At 40.0% G+C, this 23991-nt stretch overlaps 1 protein-coding gene across 1 annotated transcript in view; it reads right to left on the reverse strand.

The window, feature by feature from the left end:
* Nucleotides 1–17663: 17663 nt before the first annotated feature.
* The window catches only part of COL21A1 (collagen type XXI alpha 1 chain), a 115097-nt gene continuing 108769 nt past the window's right edge, over nt 17664–23991 (reverse strand). The window contains exon 30 of the mRNA XM_065056128.1: nt 17664–23724. Within this exon, the coding sequence (XP_064912200.1) occupies nt 23537–23724 (188 nt within the window). The 3' untranslated portion in view covers nt 17664–23536. The remainder of the gene's footprint in view (nt 23725–23991) is intronic.

A 23991-nucleotide genomic window follows, 5' to 3' on the forward strand; every position in this document is an offset into this window, starting at 1 on the left:
CTGTGTCTTAGTAAGGAAGTTTCCAGTTTTCCTTACCATGTTTAAAGAAAGAAGTGCCGTGTTTTGACATTAGGCAGAAAAGTGAGTTTCCATAGGCAATGACTGTAGCAAAAAGTGACAATATGCATTTTGGTAGCCAGAACATATGGTAGTTCTATTAGCTCAGAATTTTCAAATAAGAATCCCCAAAGATCAGCTACACACGGGAGCTGCCTAATTTTTTGTCAGCTACATGTACTTTTTTTCCAAGTCAGCAAACCGTGCAAGCAGTTTGGCTAGAGATTAGATGGTTCCTGGCAATTTCAAGTGGTTGGAAGAACATATGCTAAGTAACTTTCTAGGTCATTTTGCCCTCACCGCACTTGAACAATTAAAGGCAGGGAGGGGGAGAAAGGTGGGAAAGAATTGAAATATTGCAATAACATAATCTTCAGCATAATAGCTAATAACCAATTCGGATGAGCAAAGTTGTTTACAAGCTCTGAGGACTTGGCATTCTGAGATCGCATCTTGATAGACTTATGACCTTGTCTTGTCCCTTCGTGGTTAATTTGAGAGTATTCTATGACCGAACTACGCTACTTCTTGCAAATTGTGTAGGATTCACATTGGTTAATAATTAGAGACAGCAAAAGAAAAGTAAATATTTTCCTGCCATGCCACCAGTTAATAGTTTTACTATTAGGATACTACCTATTGCTTTGGACAGCACAGTAGCTATTAGCTTCAGAAGTAGGTATGAGTACCTACTATGTTTTCATTTGATGTCTTGATCTGGCAACAGCAAAGCTAAAGTAGAAGGGAACTAAATACACGGAATTCAATGCAACAAAAAGCATAACTTGTTTTACCAGCATCAAACATGAGCATGCTCAAAATGAGTTTGTACAAGCTCAGAAAATATTTTATTTGTAGCAGATCCCAAGGCTGTTTTGATGCACCTTTGATATAGAATGTATGGTGTGTATGAGAGCCCTTCTAGTGTATTTATTACTCACTCAGGACTAGGCTCAATCTAGCCTTTCGTATTTTCCTCTCCTCTCCTTTCTCTCAAGAATACCAGAGCTAGAAAACTAGATTTGTGTGAAGGAGCTGTGCCCTCCAACAATGCAAAAGGTCAATAAAGGGAAGCTTTCCCAATCTATCACCTTGATGGGTGCGCTGGGGATGGGTGGTTTTATAACAATAACTCAGCTTTTCTGTTCCTACCCTTGTCTGTTGCTCCTGGATGTCTTTACTGATTTGGTTTCTGGTTCCTTGTACATCATGTCTTTAACATACCCAGTATTGGAATCTTTTCACCAAATGACAGGAATCTATGAAGCATTTCTAAAACCATACTTTTTGGCTACAGAAGATTAATAGAAAATAATAGCTTCTATAATCATATGGAATAGGAAGCATTGTACATAACTAAAGGGAGCTAATAAAACTGCTGATCTTATGGATCAGCAACTTGATCTAACTTCAAAGTTGGATTTAACTTCAAAGTTGGCCCTTCTTTGAGCAGAGAAACCAGATGATTTCCAGAGGTCTTTCTAATCTAAATTGGTCTATGTTTCTCTGTCCTGCTAAGAGATCCTGACTACTCACATTCACTAAGACTACCAAAGCATAGATCCATTTCTAATAACCACTTAATTGTATGCATTTCCATAATCACTATATTGCAAGAACATACTCTAGGCTCCAATAAGCATTTTCCTCTCTGTAACCACCTAAAGAAAAACATGGAAAAGCGGTAGCTGTGGAGCAGTTTCTTGTCAGAGTTGCAGAGCAAGAAAACTAAAATCATGAGAACACACAAGGACAAAAGTGATTCAGCCTCAGTGTTTCATTGCACACATCTTCTTGGCAGAACTTCCTCTGCTTCTGTGAGAGCTGTGCGCAAATAGGGATTCCAATAAATATAAACACATACCAATTAGGATTTTTAGAAGGTTGGGTCTTACATCCACTGAAAGTCAGGAAGGAGAAGACAAAAAAATAAAAAAAGTCAATTACAAGAGTTGCTGGTAGTAGACCCTCAAGAACAGCAGGAAAGCTTGAGAAGGAACTGCGAAGACTGAAACGTGAGAAATTTATATTTGTATGAAGACGAAGAAGATCTACAAGTGTGAAGACTCTAGGTTATCCAGGGAATCTGAAGCAGTTCCACCAGGAGAGAAGGAATGCAGCTGCTCCTTGGGCAGGAAATGCTGCTTGCTTCACCCCAGCAGCCAAGGCCAATAACCGATTGCTATCTCGATGAGCAGCAGGGAATATACCCTACTGATTTAATGCCCTAATGACTCTGCTGCTTCTTTGTAGTGGTGCTTATGCATTTCAAAGAGCTTCTGGTGCTTCTAGGACTCAGTGCCGAGGAAGCTGGAAGAATGGATCTGCTGACTTGTGAAGTATCAGAAAGCACCACTGCAAAGGGCCCCAAATCCACTACAGAAAAGCTGCCAGGGCTCATCTGAATTGCAGCCTACCCCAGCACATTACTAACTGCATATGCACTGATGGTTCCTCTGGGACTAAAACTGAGCGGATCAGAAATTACTAGAGCCAGAGGTTCAGATCAGATTCTCCTCAACTCCGTTATATGTATGGAAAAGCTAGACAATGACTGACCTCTTTTGGATAATATGATGTATGTACATGCTTTCCGACACAGAAAGACAAAATAAAAGCAGTTAGCAGAGGGAAGATAAAACCCTACCTACATGCATACCTATTCTGGTAGCACTTCATCTTCTCTTTGCTGTGGATACTGCTGTGTAGAGATGGTGTGACACCAAAAGGAAAGAAAATAAACTTTTTGGATACAGTCATCTGAAACTCTTGAAGAAATTTCGATGATTGATGGTATGAGAATCAGAAAAAAAAAAGTCATTTGTCAAGTTGCTGAATACCTTACATACCTTCATCCTAAAGCAAACAGTGCTGACAAAATCTGGAAGCCATCAAAATTATCACCTGATTAGAATAACAAAGATTTATTGGATATAGTTTTCACTAACATTTCACTTGTTCAGAACTAAAATACAGTAGGAAGGTGATTTAGGTGTCACCTGGTATTCATGGATATACATATTCATGTAGGATTTAGGGTAGAGGGAAACAGTGACAACACGCACGGTACGGACAACAGTGGTTGTCCACAGATACACAAAATGGTAATGAGTGGACAAAAGCCTTTCCATGGGCAACCAGTGTAGATATCCAAAGCAAAAGAGCTGGTACTAATGGGAGCTCTAATACAGAAAGAGGAGATTAACATTTCTGTACTAGCAAACTAATGATTTATTAACTTCCCCAGGCAAATGAGTTAGTGACTTCCACAGGCAGCAAGGGCAACCCATATGGAGCTGACTCTGTCTAATCTGATGAACTCTCTAGACATTTAAAACATGGTGCCTACATGCAAATTTCTTAGTGAGAAGGTCTCTGGAGTGTTCTCACTGTGAACTGTACCTGGCAATTATGTGGGAGAACAGTCATCAAGCGAAGGAGTTTTCCAGTAGTTCACTGACGCAAAAACATTCACTGGCAGTGCTTCACTTTCTAGTACAGATTCAGCCAGAGAGTAGGATTTGCCTTGCCTAATTTTAACACGCTTCCAATGTAGATGCTACTTCCAACACAGTAATCCTTAGTATTCACTGGACGAAAACAGGGACTTTTAGAAAGGATTTAAATTAGCCTAGTTTGTACATGTACTTTAGGATGAGAAAAATCACAGTCAATTTCTCTTTCCTAACAATGGATTACACGTTCAGATATAAACATCCACAATGTTTATGTCTGCATATGGTCAGATGAATTTCACCGAGGAGAAACTATCAAAGTGCAACGAGCAATCCTTGTATACAAAAGAAAATTACTGTTCTCTTATATTGGATTCCTAAAACAGGCAGAAGTGAATCAAGGGTGAGAAGCTAGAAAACAATTCTTGTTTGGGTGACCATGAAGTTGTTATACCAAGTCAACACTTGTATTGATTTCAGGCTATTCCCGCAATTTAGCAAAGTAATTTTGAATTGCAGTCATGTTTTCTCTAACCTCTTCCAGCTGGCTGTCTTCTGCAAGCATTTGTTTTTCTCCAGTGCCACGCAGAAGTCACACAGGACAATTTAGAAATGGACTAGCCCCAGGGGTGCCTAGTTTCACCTCGCTGATACACCACCTTAAGAGCCAGGTACCAGAAACATTTTTGACTATGGGTCTCCATACAGTTTTGTATCCACTTCACAGTCAACCATGCTTCCTAATTTGCTCATTATAGTCCCACATGAGGCAGATCAAAAGCCTACATGACACAAGTTGTATCATAAATGCTGTTTCCCTTTGTCCATTAGACTATTTGCCCCACCAGGGATGGATGTTAAATTTGTTTGAGAAGAAATTATTTGCACTTTTATCAATTTACTGTTTTCTCAGCAAATAGGTTCCACTCAAAACTACTTTTCCACCTATGTTAAGTGCAATTTCTTTGCCTTTTGCCACATCTCGGGGATTCCCTGACCCTCCATCAGTTCCCTGAGAAGAGCACAATGATTCAGAAACTGCTTTGTCTTGTTCCCTAAGTAAAGTCTATAGTCTCAGAGCATGATTTATTAATTTATCAAAATGTTCACTAACTGACCTTTCTCCTTTTGTGTCCCATATTCCTATTAACATTAGTGATAATAAGAATTGTAATAAAACATCTAGTTCTAGCCAAAGCTTCTATTAATTTAAATTTTCTTTTTTTGTGTCTTGATAACTTGAAGTCTATTTCAATCTTCACCTTTCTGATTTTACACCTATACACTTATGCCTCACACTTAAGCGCCTTTTTAAAGCATAGACATATGCACATTCCTGCGTTCATTGGGATTTCTTCCATTTTCTAGTCATTGAAGAGTACTTTATATTTCCGGTATCTTATTATATTTCTATTTTTCCTCTTAATCAGAATAGTAGTAGGTGTATCTTCAAAGCACAGAGAAAACTTCTGATATTTAGAGATAAAATTGACATGCCTTAAATATATAATTTAAGGTATTTTATGCTGCACATTGAAATACAGAAGAAATACGAAGGGTTTATTGTTTAGAGATGTTCTCTGAGACACTCGCGATGCATCTGACTTGGATGATAACATTAATACTTTATAGTACATGAGGACTGTGTAACACAGAAGTCTCAAAGTACTCCATGGAGAAAATCTCGTTTACTATTTTCATGCGTCCAACAAGTTTATATAACATAAAGCATGGGTTTGGGGGAAAATAGAAAAAATATGAAATTTTAAGCAAAACAAGATATAACTATGTGACTGCCAAAATCTAGGCAGAAAATCCATTAAAAGCAACTATGGCGTTTCCTGAGTAATTCATAGGACAAAAGTCAAAATGCAGCTACAGATAAATGTAACAAGTACAGGGTATATTCAGCATCCTTGTAGAATGGAAAAAATCCCTCTCCTTTTCCCCCAGATCTGCTTCTACTTCAGCTTTATTGAAGAGAACACTTAAACAGGAGGACTCATTAAAAAATGAAATAAATGGCTAAAAGTTTTGCAGGCTTGATGGAGACATTTTAAACAGCAAAATACATAGAAAATAATTATAAAATATGATTGAAGATGAACAGCAGAAAAGGAGAAAATAAAAATAGCAAGAAAAATGAGAAAACAGTTTTAATAACTAAATCAACATCTAACCAGAGAGAAAAAAGAAAAATTAAAACCATAGCAAGACAAGCAAAAATTATGAATTAAAGTGTGCAGATAAGAATGATCATTGGAATGTAGGATGCCTGATTTTTCAAAGCTTCTCAGCAAAATTCCTTGCTAAACTGAAGGAAATAAATTATCATGTACTAAGAGAAAAATCTTCTAGCAGATTAGTAATTGGTTAAAAGATAGAAAGCTAGGTAGAAATAAATAAATGCACTGACATGGGAAGAACCAGCTCTCAGGTCTTTTTTCTGCCCCACGTTTTCAGAAGTTATGAGGACAAAGGAATAAATAATGAGTTCAGAGATATTGCCAAGTTCACAGAAGACACAGATGTAATCAGGAGCATCAAATCTAAAGCCAGCTGAATAGAGTAATAAAAAGTAGTATGAGTTACCAGGCAATTAAATTGCCTGAAGATGAAAGCTATTATCAAGTAAGTGAAAAATTATCTATGCAGGGAAAAAAAGTCTAAACACAGATATAGAAAGGTGTGTCTGAATTTGTTATTACTCCTCAAAGATCTCAGTTACTTTGAATATATTTGTTACAATATTAACTCAAAGCTCAGCTGCAGCCAGAAGTCAAATCTGATTTGGAATTACTAAAACAAAAGAAAAAAACACATCAGAAAACAGTAAACATAATACAGTAAATATAAAACACTGCATCATGCCATGACATCATGCCTTTCAGGATGTAATACAACTAGGAAAAGCTCAGGGAAGGAGGCAATGATGATATGGGAAGACTCCCGTATAAAAGACCTTTAAGTAGATTAGGATCTGAAAAAGAGATATTAGAGGGTGTGACAGTGACCTACAAAGTCAAGAAGAGTATGGAAAAGTTGAGCAGTTAATCTCATATGTTTTAGAAAAGGTAAGTTCAGTGAGGAATCAATATCTGGTTTGGAGAAAATTTGGAAGTTGGACCAGGGAATGAAACAGCTGGGTGACAAACAGGACACAAGGAAAACACTCTTTGCAGTTTCCACCACAGAAATTCCGTGTCTCATTGTCATACATCTATCATTTTCATTGTCATACATCTATCATTTTGCCAAAAAAAAAAAAAAAAAAAAAGAGAGAGAAGACAACACCACGTCCCTCACATACTAAAGCCAACTCTTCTTAATTTAATGTAAATTCTGTCTCATAATTAAATTTTAAAGTATTTTTCTATGGAATTTCTCAGCTAGTTTTTTGTGCTATGTTATTTAATGGAAGTTTCATCTGAAGAAGACAATAACACTTTGGGCCTTCTGACAGCCTTTTTTTCTACCTCCATTTGTATAAACATATGTGTTTTATTTGTTTGATTGTAATGGGTTTGTCTGTCTCGTTACTTTTCCCCCCTTTTATTTCATATCTTTTTTTCCACAATCTTTCTTTGATTTTTTCAGGAATGAAAAGGACATACCAGGTTGTGAACCAAAGGAAACATAACAAGTTAATAGCCCTTCATAGTCAGGAGCAATTTTATAGGACAATTATAAACCTCGAGGCAGAAGTTTTTGGGTTTTATGTGTAGAGTAATTTAGGTCATTTGGGTCGAAGCCCAGGACTGGAACTGGCCAAAACGACAAAACAACTAATTCAATGTTTCAATCAAAATTCACGATGCTGAAACCCCCCTTTCCCAGCCCGGCACCGCAAGCTGCAGGGAGCAGCTCAGCCCCAGCACTGCCGCACCTTCTCCTCTGAAGTTACCTGAGTGTTTAGACACCAGTGATACTCCTAGAAAGCAGATGAGAAGTTGATCTGGTGCCTGAATCCAAGCCCTATCTTCACCATCCATACACGGGCACACCAAGAAAAGGTTTTTGGCACAAAATAGCCTTGCGTGCCCCATGGCAGGGTCTGTACCTGGCCCAGCTACCTTCAAACATTTCAGGTGCCCTTGGGGTGCCCACCACACTATCAGAGCTCCCCACTCTGCCACAGGAGGGGGGCAGAAACTCCCACCCTTACCTGCATGCTCTGTCAGCTCAGATTCTGGTTGTCTGGGAGGCGGTTTGGAGGTAGTAGGCTCAGCCCAAAGGACTCCAGGATGCAGGGCAGCAGCAGCAAAGGACGTGCCAGGTGCCCTCTGACATCAGCAAAGCAGAGAAACTCCACACATGACTTATTTCTCAGCCAGGAAAGATTCGTGGGCTAGGTTGTCTTCTGCAGAAATCCTGCCCCAAGCCTCAGTCCAGAATCCCCGCTGCATCCAGGTCTGACACTCACAATCTCCCTAAAATTCCACAACCCATCTGCAAGATGGCTGCAGCAGCATCCATCACAGCCCAGGCCCTAAGGGAAACTTCTGGGAATCAGGAAGGAATTCCAACCCTGTTGTTTTGAAATCACTCAAGTTCCCAGCAAAAACACCAGATTAAAGACTACCCGGGAGTGCTGTTGTTTCTTTCTAACTCATGCCACCCTGTTAATATTTGCACCAGGGTGGGAGCACAGTGCAGCAGTCTGACTTCTAAGGCACTTAACTGCAAACACTGAGGTTGGGTCTCTTTTCAAAGCCTGTTTCTGTAGACAATGGACATTCAAACATGTAAAGTTCTCTGGGAGCAGGAGTAGGATTTCCACTGTCCCACACATACCTTCTGGATAGATGCCCCACAGCCTGAGCTGTACAGTAATTCTCTTGCTCCCCTTCCTCCTTCTTGCAGCCCAGCTGAACATTTCAGCCTCAAGCAGGAACCAAATATTCTTACCTGTATTTTTCAAAACTATCCCACTTCATAGCAGAGGGAAATTACTATCATCTTGGTATGTATCAAGAGAAAATCTTCATGTGCCTAACTTCAGATATACCTTACAGGATGGATGCTTTGTTCCCCCCATTAGCACTAAGAGAGTTACCTCCTGGGCAGAATCCAAGACTGTTCCCTTCCTAAACCTTTCCCTCTCAGCTCACTCTCAACAGCTATTTACTACTTCAGGAAATCCAGGTACCTCACCCAGGGCTCTGAAGCCAGCTCTGGAGGCCACTGGCTATGCTGAATCTGGCTCAGTTCCCTTCCACCGCTTAAGCCCCTTCATGTCAGCTCCTTGAGCATTTATATACACTTTCAGAGTGGGGTGGCAAGTCCAGAAAATTTTCACTTCTTGAACAAGCTGTTTTTCTGAGTGCTCAGTGTCACAATGAGGGGGATTTCAAGCGTTGTCTCCAGTCAGTCTGGAAGAAATCTTTCTTTCAAATAAAAAACAATTCCTAAGGCTTATACATTAACTCATAGAATGAAAAGATTTGTTCTTATTCCAAAGAATTAGGAAATACTTGGTTATTGATTTGCATCCTACCCTAGTTTGAAGAAAAATCAGTTAGAAAACCAGCATAATAACTTCATCTAGAAAGGCAAGTACCCCTTCAGACCTGGAATTTACCCTTTCCTTGTTGGACAGGCACTTGTTCTAGAGAGGAACAGGGGAGCTACGTCTGCAGTATTCCTGCAGCTGTAACTCTGGGAACATTTGAACCACTACTGTTTTCTGAATAGCTTTTAGCATGTGTGTTTACTCTCCAAATTTGGGTTATTTTTTTTAATATGAAAGAATACACTCAGACCTGAAGAACATGGATAGTAAGTTGCTACCATGTTTCAGCCAACACAACTTCACATGCATTTATTTGGATGCCATTGTGTGTTAAATGAGTTTTCAAACGAGGAAGATATTGAAGAGAGAACTTGACCATGCATATTAGCACTGAATATACACTTTTTAGAGCTGAATTAACATTACTGAACTGCTCAGAAATGTTTGCAATTTAAATTAATGAGCTGCATTTGTTTTCTCTTCTGAATGAAATAAACACTTAAGACACAGCACAAACATGAGACACTGTCTTTGACTTCTGTGCAGGACTGAACTTCAAACATTTTAAAGAGTTTGAGAAGTGAATTTCATGGCAAAGTACATAATTAATTGAATGTTCACAGAAAGATGAACTTTTAATAGAGTTGAAGCTGAGCTATTCATTCACTACCCCAGGCACAGCAAAGAGGAGACAGAGGTGAGGCCCACCTCATCAAATAGCATTTGCAGGCAATGTGTACAAGTGCTCCTCATGGCACCAAAGCCTCTTGAATTATGCTTTGTCTGAACATATATTTAAATAGAATACCATGCTTTAGATCGTAAAGGAATTTCTTCCACAATCACCGAGGTTGTGACCACTGCTGGGAAAAGGGGAAAAAACTCATATTTCTCTATAGTATGGAAAATTGCTCACTAAAAAGTTGTTCCTAGCTTTATCTAGCAATGGCATCACACAACTTTGCAGCTCCTTCAGAGATTTAAATTGCTAGTGATACTTTTGCTTATCCATCTCACTTTTTTTTTGCTATGACTGTTGGCCTGTAACATTAAGCCTAAGGCAGACTGAGAAAGTTGGGGTTTTCTTCCTTTAGAAAGGGACCTGGGACTTAGCTGTACTGTCTAAACTTATATTTTGAAAGAAAAATATATTTTCATGCAAAATGTGATGTCTCAGCTATATCTGTAATTTAAAAAATTTCGCCTAATTAATTAAACATTTTCAACATGGGTTGAATATAATTTGTTAGCATGATTATTTTATCTCAGAAGTTTTTAAGTTTGACAAACATGTTATTAAATACAGCTTCCTGTGTACAGCTCTTGGTAATATTTATTCCACTATTTAGAAGGCCACAAATAAGTAAAGCACTTACACATGCCTAGTTTGAAGCAAACAAGTACTTCCAGGTCTAATAGCCCCAAGGAGTTTACTCATCTACTTGCACGTCCACATGTGGTTCACCAATTCAGTGATCCGACAGATGAGCAATAATGAAAATAAGGAAAGGCTGAAATTTCTGAGGGCTCACATATCTGATAGCTCAGTGAGAGAAGACCTCATTCCAGGCTCTTGCACAAGTTGCACACTGGCTGAAATCCAGGTATCTGCCAACCAACCATACACCACATACAAAAATACACAGTACGTGGGCAAGTGAATTGAGCTTCAGGTGGGTCATGGACTAAATGGCTTTCTGAATCTAAACAGATGTGAAAGACTTCCTGGAGGCCAGGCTGGTGCACTTCACATGTACAAGAGTTGTAAAACAGAAATTATGACTGACGGAGAAGAGAGATCAACTGATTCCACTTGTAATGTAGATGTGAAAGTAGAGAAATCCTTCACCTAACTTGGAATTTCTCTCATAGCCTTAGGGTGACTCCAGAAAGACCGAGAAGAACTGAGGCAGGGGGAAGTGTAGAAAATATCCTCTTGCTATTATATGTACAAGGAAAATAAGCAGATGAGCCTGTTTGAAATCAACGTGCCAAAGTGCACAAGTATATGTCTTTGTTTTGTTGCCCTAGCATGGCAAACAAGATTGCTGACCATAAGGAATATGCTGGAACACCTCCGATAACCATAAAAGAAGTCCCTTTAGTATAATTGCTATAAAAATGAATTTCCATTTGTCAACACCCAGTCCCCAGGGCTCTCAGGGCACTTTAACTATGTCAATTTGTTTAAACATTTGTTTTAAGCATTTAAACAGAGGAACATTTTGTTATGTACATATAAAGTTCTGCAGAATCCAAGTATTTTTACTGGAAAATGAAATTTCACTTCTTCCAAACACAGTATTTCTTTACTTGGCATATGGGCACAACAGATGGAGTAAACATGAGAAATTGCTACAATGCTGAGAAAACGTTCCTCTCAATGTTGAAGAGTTTAGAACTGATGTTAAGGTTTTCCTGCTTGACTTCCTTGAAATCGATGCTACGTGATTACATTAATGCATACACTGCACAATCTTGCAAGGAATAAATGCTCATATTGTCTTCATGGACGTAGAATAGAGCACTCTCCAGACACAACGAAAGTTTTCTCCTCCCCAGACCTCTCAGTATTAGAATTAACTACTGAGGTTGATCCATAGAGTTCTCTAACCTGGGATCTCCACTCAGGTTCTCTCTCATTCCCACAGTAATAATCTCTGGTTTTGAGTAGCTTGATATACTGACTTTTAATTTGAGGATAAGAAAACTAACAACAGCCCCATTATCTCTCAGATAACCTGCATTATATGAAAGCTACGTGCATTACCAGAAATGACAGCATTTTAGGAATACATTCATAAGAAATTGTTTAAAAGCATTAGAACTTAAATACAGAATTGTGTGGGAAATGTTTTCCATTTCACAGAGATGTAATATTTCAAAACTAAATTGCTTCATTTTCAGGTTGAATTTAAGAGTTTACAAATTGAAATCACCAGCCTTCACATACCGCAGCCTCATCAATATGCTAGGAACTGCAGGAACTGGCACGGAAAACCAGAGACCACCTTGCAGCAATTGAATATCATCAGTGGTTTCAACAACCTACATGAGAACTCTGTTATAGAATCATAGAATCCTTTAGGTTGGAAAAGACCTTTAAGATCACCAGGTCCAACTGCAAACATAGCACTGCCAAGTCCACCACTAAACCATGACCCTATGCACCACATCTTTTAAACACCTCCAGGGATGGTGACTCAACCACTTCCCTGGGCAGCCTGTTCCAGTGTTTGCTGGGAGCTGCTGGCTCTCTCCTTCACACACATGAACGATATCATTCTTCACCCAACTGGTGAAGACCTTCCCATTGGGTTTTCATTTTTACAAGACAACTGTTTGGAACAAAGAAAAAACCTTTTATTTGAAAATATTTGCCTACCTCTGCTCAGTTTACTTTGATACAGCCCAGTTGAAAAATATTAGTAGAAGAAATTCTGCACACATGAAACAAAATGTATAAGTTCTGGAGAAAACCAGTAGAAGTATTAGTATACATAGCCACAGGACTTACTCAAAGAGCTACAAGGAATTACTAGGAGCATGACATACACTCCTGGGTTTGTTCCAGGCATTTGTGGCTCCACAGGCTCAGTGTTTAATCAAATAAAAAAATACATGAGGAGCTGGCAGCTGCCATAGGCTCTTCTGCCTAACAGAGACAAAGCTATTGTCATTCTCCACTTGCCGTCCATTGTGGTTCACCTGTGGTCAGATTATACCCATCTGCTTGTACAGTAACATTGTCCTTTGATGTATTTTTTCCCTCCCTCCTGTTTAGCCCATCGTATTTATAGACAGCAACTACAGCCCTTTGCATGGTCTCTTTTGCTACACTAGACAGACCAAAGTCTTTAGATTTGAAGGAATAAAGAGACAGTTGGATATCTCATATATTGCAATCCATTAAATTACACCTAGTTGTATCTCTAGCCAACTCTAAGTTATTTAATAAAAGAAACACTCTGCCTCAACTTTTAAGCAGTAGGAGATACACAGGAAGGGTTTTGAGACTGACATTTGCTGTATGCACAATGTAGGAAACTGAGTTCAAACAGGCAAAAAGTTTGTTCCAGACAGTCACTATTTTTACTACCAGATTCTCCCACCTCTAGTAACAGCTTTGAAGTAGAAAAGGCCAGTGTTCCCAGAAAGATGAGGATTTCCCATGTCGATATTTCAGAGCTCCTTCCCACCACACAGCTATAGACCCCGTACAACACATGGTACGTGAGTCCTCCTGCTAGCAGATCTGCTCAGCAGCTGCCACCTCTTCCAAACAGTCCTCTCACCCAACTCAGCAACCAGATGAGTCCCAGGGAGAACGATCACATAGTAGTAATGGATACAGCCTGTATCCATAGTAGCCAGGATACAGCCTGTGCATCTTTGAGTAACTTACTTTATATCTCAAGACCCAAGGAAATACTTGGCTTTTGTACCTCCTATTTACAGGAGCATTGCAAGCACTGCAGGAGAGACTGAAGTAGAAGGAAGACATGGATAATAACACAGACAGTACAGTATGACACAGCTTAAAGAAGGAAGAAATGTAATTTAATAAAAAAAAATAAAAAGAGATTGAGGGTTTTTTTTTAAAAAAAAAAAAACACCATTTGCAGATAAAGCAAAAACAAACAAACAAACAAAAAAAAACATGAACAAATAAAGTATCATCTATCACACAAAAGAAATGAAAGAATATATTGTAGGGACCACATGAATGGACAAGTTACCTGTGTGCCAAAGTAGATAGGCCATGGCTGTGACCTGGGGAAGAAGAACAGAAGGGAAGAGAGAGAAAGGCAATACAAATCATGAAACTGTTACCGGTGGCACTTGGCAGGAGATGACCATACATATACCATGTAGCCTTTAAATCATAAAAAGCAAAAAAAAAAATCCCAACCCAAAATGCAAACTATATCTCCATTTTCTTTGACTTCACACTGTAACAGTATTAACTGTATAAGGTTTATAATTTCAGTGGAATTTTCATCTCTTATTTTAACATTTTCCCTACAGCTTTCTGCTCTGCTTAAAAGCTATGAGTTAATCTCCAAAAGAGATGATCTAGATTGCAGTTATTTTGTCTTTTATCACATCAGTCTTTCTTCTCTAATTATATTCCTATGCCACACGTAACTAGGAAAGGAGATGAGGTGGCTTCAATTATCTTTTCTCCAGTTGATTCTGACAAGCAGAACATACATTTCTACACCAGGTATTTTGTCCCCAGCTAAATGGCTGCACAGCACTCCCACAAATATAGAGCTGATACTGTTCTAGCTGCTCATAGGAAGTCCAGAGGCAGAAAGAAAGCCACCATTTATTAACTGCTATGCATTTTTTCAATTGGTCTATAAAGTCAACTAGTTTGCTAACAACTCAGGTAAAAACTAACTCTTTCACAAAGAGAACACTTGTTGAAAGCAAACCTGTCATAAGCCAAATAAGCATTAAAATTGTCCACATGTAGTCTTGTCACAGAGCCATTTTTTGTTGTCAAAACTTTTAACATTCCAAAACGCTTATTTCTGACATCTCTTTTCCAGTTTAGCACTTTCTCCCTTTTTCCATTATAGCTGGGACTTGGTCCAGCTGCATTACATTTAGCAGCAACACCCCTCAGCCTGCTGGGAATTAATTTCTCATGATTCTTATCATGTGCAGGCTGAGTAAGGGCTTCAGCTTGTGACAGACAGAAGCTGGAATCTCCCCCCAGGAGTTACCATAATGTTCACAGACATTATCACTCTCCTTTATCAAGCATAGCTCTGAGTTACTTCTCAGCTGACCACCAAGTATTCCTTAAAAATTGGCTTCCTCCATCTTCATACAGTTTTTAATAAATGATGTTACAGTGGTCAGGACTACACTATAAAATTCTCAACCACTAGAACTTATCATAATGATTCATTAGCAAGTTATTATCAAAGTATTATTCTAAGTTTTCTCAAGGTTTTGTGAGTGTGCACATCATGTGAAGGCAACCTTAAGGCAATGGTGTAATTATGAGGAAATATATTAATCTACTTCTGTGTCAAGATTTATAAAATTTACCTTCCCATGGCAGACCCTGCCTGAGTCTATGCACCAAACAAGTGAGTTTTCCTACTTATTATCCACTGCACCTACCTGTTAAAGGAGCATTGATAGTTACTTTTAATAGCATTTTACTTTTGACAATTTGTATTTTGCAGGTGCCACCAACAGCTGCCTACATAGCAGCTCAGAGCCAGTTGGTATATGGGAGGCACCTCCAATAAACACTAGTGCACACAAAAGGTTTGATTCTTAATTTAGCAGCAATCTGTTTACAATGAATACTGTTAATGAACACTGTAAATTAAATTTTGTATTTCTGTTAGCTTGAGTGAGAAGGAACTGCCCTTGAGAAAGCTGCTGCATTCCTGGGTGTAACAGCAGCTCTAGTGCAGGGGTTAAAAAGAAAGTAAGTACAGGGCATTTTATAAATGCCAGTTCAGCCCCTTCCTTATGAAGGGAAACTAACCCAGTTCCCCAGCGCAGATGGCTTTGGATATTCAGTACAAGATTTATGTGCCCACAACACACAAAGCCAGGTTTCTTTTTCCTCAGTTCTAGGTTCGTTTTGGGGGTTTGTTTTTTGGGGGTTTCTTGTTGTTTGGTTGTTTGTTGTTTTGTTGGGGGCGGGGGGGAGGGTAGCTTTTTTTTTTCCTAAGAAGCATTGTAAAAGGACTGTGTATATATTTTTTAAATATAAACACTCTTTAAATATAAACACTGCTACATGCTAGCATTTGCTTGCCAATTTCCAAAGCAGGAGTTAGATAATATCAGGGTGGGACAGTTGTTATGATCTCTTGAATTGTCATCCAGAATTTTGGTCGCAGCTGCCAGAGATTCCTCGTGCTCAGCACTGACACATTCGTCTGGAGCTTTCACCTCTGGGAGGTCTGTCACTTCATGTCACGGGGACTGTTATACCCACAGTATACTCTCTCATCACAATTCACTCCAAACATTACATTAGAATGGAAGAATAAAGTGAATGGTCTTCTCCTTCATTTGCTATCCAGGCTACTGTACTGATTAAGCTAGATTTTTTTTTCTTCAAGCTCTCTCTTGCCTACATTAAAGGTAGCATTCACACCCACATTAATAAAAGCTTCACATACCTTGAAGAATCATGACCCAGTTAGAATGGAGCTCTTTTTTTTTGCCTTCATCTCTCAGGTAGCATTGTATTTTTCAGCACTTCAAGGAAGTTATTTCTTTGAAACAGTTTCTAGGCATTATCGCCTTTTTTGAATGATATTTAATATGTGATTGCAACGTGTCGCAGAGATACCACGAACTTTTTTCATGCTTTGAAAAAGGGAAAACTGAAAACAACAAATGGAACACTCTCCGAAATACATGAGGTTCCAACATGAGAAAGATTCTTTTTGCAGGCAATATGGACATATGATGCCATAACAGTCACATGGCTAAACCTGCTGATGACTTCTCAACTAGATTTCCCTTAAGTGGAAGGGGACTATCCACTTTAATCAGCAACAAGAGGAAACTTGTCAAGAAGTGTCAGAAAATCAATACAGAGCACTTATATAGTTCTTTTAGCCTATGGCAGACAACCAAGGAGCCTCCAACCCGCCAATATACCTTCCGGAGATCTAGCTGAGTGGCCAGACATCACTTATGGAAAATTATCTTCTACTGCTTGCATTTTTTGCCAAGAAAGGGAAGAAGAATACAGAATACAATACACTGGAACATCACCAGAATATTTCCTTGTTACCAAAATGCACTTTATGCGAATTTAGTAAATACTGGGAGGGGGGAAGATGCTTGTAAAGAAAAACTCAGGCATCACATAGTCATGATTTCCCCATTGTAAAAATGTACTTAGATTCTCTAGGATACATAGAAGGTGTCCTCTATGAGAAAATCTTGCTTATCCACAGAAGAAAATAACCCACAAATAGTTTTTACATAAAATGAAGTTTTAAACATTTCAACAGCATCCCAAAAGGCCATAGTTCTTAAAACGGTTTACTGTCTCTGCTGAATATGGATTAATAAGATGTATTCTGATTTATCATCTACATATTCCCTCTACTGGAAAATATTATAGTCTCTTTTCACAGACATTTGTTCAATCTGTGTGAACTACAAAAGACATCCTGACAGTGTTCACTGCCAGGCCAGTCAAATGCACTGACAGGAAATTTCATTTTAATGCACCTTGGGTTTTCAGATAAATGAGATTCTCTAGTTCTGAAAGACACACAGCTAACGATTCGCAGCTCCTCCTCTAAGAGGCTGAACAACCTTGAAGTAAACTGGCTCCACCTGAAGCTGACAATGACACCATGGCACCAGAGCAGTAGCAGGACTGGGATAGTTCAGTTCTTACAAGAAGATGAGATTTTATCATATATACTTTTTTTTTTCCACCAAATAAATCTGCACATGTGGAAGCCATCTGTGACATCTGGTCTTTTACTAAATGGTATGTATGTATGTATATATACACACCACTCCATATGTATTTACTGCAAACTTCCCTAAGATGATGATTCTCAGAAGTGCAAATTGCTGAGCTCCATACACCACTAAGCTCTCATTAAGAAATTCAGTTCCCACAGCAATACTTTGTAATTCTACATCTTTATTTCCAAGCACATGCCTCAATATCTACGAAGCAAGAACAGTCCATCACCATAGTAAAGTAATAAATTTAAAATCCATTTTACACACACAAATATTATGAGTTGAAACTGTATTCAAAATTCAGTGCAGTGCATTGTAGCTCCTGTACTGACACCAGCAGGCACTAGACCAACCAGGGAGGGTATTTTTTAACTCATAGTCACACAGTAAGATGTTACCAAAAAAAAAGCCTAGAAATTCTTTTTGCATCTTACCCTCTGCTTAAAAATTAGCTAAGATCCAGCTTTAAGGACTATCATCAGGAGAGTAAGTAAATGTCAATTAACAGTTTCTCGTAACTGTTTCCAGACAATATCTGGTAATAAGATGGTGACATATTTCACAGTGACTTTTTTTTATTCACAGCTTCTGGTTGCAAATCAGCACTCACAAGAATCTCCTACAGTTTCTATAAAGAGTAAATAAGAGTCTCCTGTGAATCATTAATCTCCTAATACATGAGTTTATACCATTTGTTTAATCTCTTAATTTAGAATTACTTGAAGCTCTGTGAAAAATACTCATATTTTCAGTTAAAGGATCCAGTCAAGATATGATCTTGAACACACCTACATTTTTTTGCATAATCTCACTTTATCAAATGAAGTCAGAAATTTAAATTATTGTGAAGTCAGCTAAATTCTGGCTTGATAAATTTTATCAGATGCAATAATCTAAACCACAGGTTCCTAGCCTATAACATCTACATTTCAATGGGATATAAGACACTTGCTAATAGTTTCTGGCTATTTAATCACACAGAACTAGGTTTTCAAATTGTTTGTTTTCATTTAAATAAGCTACCTTGTTACTAGCTTTCAAAGAGACACCTGCATAGGTGAGATGGTCAGCACTTCTCTGGAAAATTCCAACTTGTCAAAAACAAATCCTTTTTGCAGAAATGTGACAGGTTCAGCAGGCTCAAATTCAGAGAAAAATACCAAAGACAGAGCAGTACTGAAGCTCAAAGTACGCAAACAGCTCGGCAGTTAAGGCAATTAAATAGATTCAGCTTCAAACCTCGTCCTTTTGCACATCAAGGGTTTGAAGATTGTTTTACATTCACAGAATCACAGAATGTTAGGGATTGGAAGGGACCTCAAAAGATCATCTAGTCCAATCCCTCTGATGGAGCAGGGACACCTAGATGAGGTTACACAGGAAGGTGTCCAGGCGGGTTTTGAATGTCTCCAGAGTAGGAGATTCTGGCAGCCTGGTCCAGTGTTCTGTCACCCTCACTGTGAAGAAGTTTCCTCTCAAATTTAACTGGAACCTCCTGTGTTCCACTTTGAACCCATTACCCCTTGTCCTGCCATTGGTTGTCACCGAGAAGAGGCTGGCTCCATCCTCGTGACACTCACTCTTTATATATTTGTGAACATTAATAAGGTCACCTCTCAGTCTCCTCTTCTCCAAGCTAAAGAGAGCCAGCTCCCTCAGCCTTTCCTCATAAGGCAGATGCTCCACCCCCTTAATCATCTTTGTTGCCCTGCACTGGACTCTCTCCAGCAGTTCCCTGTCCTTCTGGAACTAAGGGGCCCAGAACTGGACACAATACTCCAGGTGTGGTCTCACCAGGGCAAAGTAGAGGGGAAGGAGAACCTCTCTCGACCTACTAACCACCTCCCTTCTAATACACCCCAGGATGCCATTGGCCTTCCTGGCCACAAGGGCACAGTGCTGGCTCACGGTCATCCTGCTGTCCACCAGGACCCCCAGGTCCCTTTCCCTTATGCTGCTCTCTAGTAGGTCATTCCCCAACAACCCCAACTGGGTCATTCCTACCCAGATGCAACACTCTACACTTTCCCTTGTTATATTTCATTAAATTTTTTCCTGCCCAACTATCCAGCCTGTCCAGCCCCATTACTGACCCTTGAGGCACTCCACTAGATACAGGCCTCCAACCGGACTCTGCCCCATTGTCCACAACTCTCTGGCTTCTTCCCTTCAGCCAGTTCCCAGTCCACCTCACTACCCAATCATCCAGATCACACTTCCTCAGTTTGGCTGTATGGATGCTGTGGGAGACTGTGTCAAATGCCGTACTGAAGTCAAGGTAGACCACATCCACTGCTCTGCCATCATCTATCCATCTCGTCCTCATAAAAGGTGATGAGGTTGGTCAAGCACAACTTCCCCTTGGTGAAGCCATGTTGACTGCCCTTAATGACCCTCTTATCCCTAATATGCCTTGAGATGACACCAAGAATTAGTTGTTCCATCACTTTCCCGGGGATAGAGGTGAGGCTGACCCTTCTATAATTAACTGGGTCCTCCTTCTTGCCCTTTTTGAAGACTGGACTGACATTTGCTTTCCTCCAGTCCTCAGGCACCTCTCCCGTTTCCCAAGACTTGGCAAAGATGATGGAGAGTGGTCCAGCAATGACCTCAGCCAGCGCCCTCAGCACCCACGAGTGCATCCCACCCAGGCCCATAGATTTATGGATGTCCAGATTGCCTAATTGCTCCCTAACCCTGTCCTCATCAACCAAGGCAAACTCCTCCATTGTCCTGACTTCCTCTGGGGCCTCAGCGGTATGGGGCTCCTCAGGACAGCCTCTGGCAGAGTAGACAGAGACAAAGGCGGCATTCAGTAACTCTGCCTTCTCTGTATCCTCTGTCACCAGAGCATCCACCTCGTTCATCAGTGGGCCTACATTGCCTCTGGTGTTAGTTTTATCTGCCACGTATTTGAAAAAGCTCTTTCTGTTGTCCCTGACCCCTCTCACCAGGTTTAATTCTAAGGAGGCCTTAGCTTTCCTAGTTGCCTCCCTACACTCTCTGACAACAGCCTGATATTCTCCCCAGGTGGCCAGCTGCTCCTTCCATGATCTATAAACTCTCCTCTTGCACTTGAGCTTACCCAGCAGCTCCCTGTTTAACCACACAGGCCTCCTGGCTCCCTTCCTTGACTTCCTACGTGTCGGGATGCTCTGATCTTGTGCCCAAGTAGAAACAGTCCCTGAACACTAACCAACTATCTTGGGCCCCTTTACCTTAAAGCAGCCTTGCCCATGGGATTTCCCCTAGAAATTGTTTGGAAAAGGCCAAAGTTTGCCCTGCTGAAGTCCAGGGTTGCAATTCTGCTTGCTATTCTGTTCCTGCCACACGACATCTCGAACTCCGCCATTTCATGGTCGCTGCAACCAAGGCAGCCCTCAACCTTTACCGCTTCAACCAGACCCTCCTTGTTAGTGAGGATGAGATCCAGCAGTGCACCTCTCCTAGTCAGCTCATCCACCATTTGCATCAGAAAGTTATCGTCAAGGCACTGGAGGAACCTCCCGGACTGTGGCTGCCCAAGTAGTCCTTCCAGCAAACATCAGGGAAGTTAAAATCCCCCATGACCACCAGGGCCTGTGACTGTGAGGCTGCTCTCAGCTGCCCATAGAAGGCCTCATCAACTTCCTTACTCTGATCTGGTGGCCTGTAATAGACACCCACAACAGTATCACCCCTGCCAGCCTGCCCCTTAATTCTCACCCTTAGACTCTCAGCTCACTCCTCATCCGTGCCTGGACAGTACTCAACACATTGTAGTTACTCTCTCACATAGAGAGCAACTCCACCACCACGCCTAGCTGGCCTGTCTTTCCTGAAAAGGACATAGCCATCCATTACCACATTTCGGTCATGTGAGCTGTCCCACCATGTCTTTGTAATTGCCACCAGATCATAATCTCCTGTCCGAACACAGGTTTCTAACTCCTCCTGCTTATTCCCCATGCTGCGTGTACAGGCATTTCAGAGTGTGAGCTGAGCACACTGACTTCACCCTAGGGGTATGGGGGGCCTCCTGGTCTTCATCAACTGTAGAGTGCTGCCCAACTGATGAAAGCCCAGCCACAACCCCATCCCCCTTTGAGTCCAGGGCCTGTTGCGATAGTAAAAAGAATAATGGTTTTCAACTAAAAGAGAGGAGATGAGTGCTAGAGATGAGGAATAATTTTTTACAATGAGGGTGGTGAAACACTGGCACAGGTTGCCCAGAGAGGTGGTAGATGCCCCATCCCTGGAGACATTCAAGGCCAGGCTGGACGGGACTCTGAGTAACCTGATCTAGTTGATGTCCTTGCACATGGCAGGGGGGTTGGACTAGATGACCTGTAAAGGTCTCTTCCAACCTAAATTATTCTATGATTCTTTCTTCAATCAATGCATGTTCACAGGAGCAAAGTCCCACAGTGTGTACCAAGGAACATGTGTCTGGTGAGAAAAATTCACACACACCTTTGTTTCTCAGGTCCATGTCAGAATGAAGAATAATCACCTTGGAGGTTTTTAGACTGGGTTTTATGAGATAAATGATTGCACCCTGCTGTAACCAAGGCTGTGGTTTGGCTAAGCTACTCCTGCGGGCTGCAGCTCTGGGCAGGCAGCAGCCCCGGGGACACAGCAGGGAACCCAGTGAAAGGTGCTGCTCCCACAGGTGGTGTTTTCTCAAGAGGAAATGGAAGGACACTGAGGAAAAACACACAGCTGCAAGGTGGAACCATCCCACTGTATATCACAGGCCTCACTTTCTTCTGTGACACAGGACACATACGACTCTTGTAATCGTTCATCAAACAACCACCAGTTCTTTACAAAATTTTATTTTACCTTGAATGTCAAGCATATTACCAATCTCTGATAGTAGGACAACAGAAAAACACCACATTAGAAAAAGCCACTTATAAAGCATCAGTTAAGTTCAATACAAGACTCTGCCTTAATTTAAGAAATGGATTTTAAATTCTCATGGAAACTGTTCCTTTGCTGACTATGTAAAAGCAAGCAATACACCTCATTAGCAAAGCATACAATGAAAATTACACATAGCCTGCTTAAACTGAAAAAGGAAACAGCACAACAAACATTGCAGCTAGTCAGCCAGCAGTTAGACCTTTCTCCTTGTAAACCTGCTTCTTCAATTTGGCAACTGCAGTCCTTGGGGAAAAACAGCAAAGGGTGTATAACTTAATACTAATTATGCAGAACTGTTACATTAGGGTTGTGTAAACATATTTTTAATTTTTATTTTTGTCAAATCATAGCTACAAGCCAGCTATACCATTTTTTGTTCTTTTTTGGTTTTAATGCTATTTTCATATAATGTGAACTACCCACACGGAACGTTTTGACCTTTTGTAGCTAAAAGTACCATCTTCAATAAAACCTTGGCCAATCTTAAACAAGTAGGAGTTATTTACCCTTGCATTTCACCTTGGTTTTAAGTAAAGTGTTGCATGGCAAAATAGGTGATATTATTTCCAAAATAAGTCTAGATATTCCTCTTAATTTATAAAAATCTGATATATTCTTTCGCTCACAGAGCACTTGGAGCTATGACATACAAAATGTACACAAGCCAATGAGATTCACACACATATGAAGTCAAAGCCAGCCACATTCTTTCAATGTCATGTACTGAACATGTCGACTGCATGTGAAAAATTTCACAGTAATTTATACCTGACCAATACCATTAAAGGCCTAATCCTGCCCCCAGTGGCTTGCCCAGCAATTTTGCAAAGGACTTCAGGAGTATGACAGGAAACTTAAATACTAAATAGCAAATATTATAGTTAATTTTATTCCTGTGATTGTTTAAATACACTTGAGATTCAATCAATACAAGTTATAAAAAAATATCAGAGTTTCTTTTCTAAAGGAATGTATAACCTTTGGGATCATTATTTATCATGTTTATTATATCAGAGGTACTTTTGTTCTTGCTTATGGGATTATTGCTGGTCACCTTCCTGAGACTTGAAAGACCATAAAAGACAAGCACCATACCTATTCCTCTAAATCATTGTATCACAAATCAATAATTTGGTCCCTTTCTAAATGGGTCTCTCCCCACAATTACACTAAAACATAGTGATGGGTCACAAATTCCAGGGGGTCCAACCGGTCCTGGCATTCCCGGACTGCCACGATCACCATCTTTACCAGGTGGCCCACGCTCTCCAGGACGTCCTTCTGTACTCATACCTGGAGGACCCTCAGGACCTTAACAACACACAAGAAACAAATACATTACAAAGGATGTTTATTAAAATGAAAAAAAGAACAAGCACTGACCCACAAACCCCCTGCTCTTTGGTGAAGTATGCAGATAAAGAAAACTTCATCTTCTGAAAGACAATTCTTGTTGCAAACTGTTTATATAACCAACATGGTACACTTTTAAGACTTTTTTTTTAAAAAGCGTGTGGAAAACTCTTTTAATAAAAAATGTTTTTAAGAGGAAATATAAAAATCAACTTCAGTACACCG

This window comes from Columba livia, chromosome 3, assembly GCF_036013475.1.
Source record: "Columba livia isolate bColLiv1 breed racing homer chromosome 3, bColLiv1.pat.W.v2, whole genome shotgun sequence".
NCBI classification, from domain to species: Eukaryota; Metazoa; Chordata; class Aves; order Columbiformes; family Columbidae; genus Columba; species Columba livia.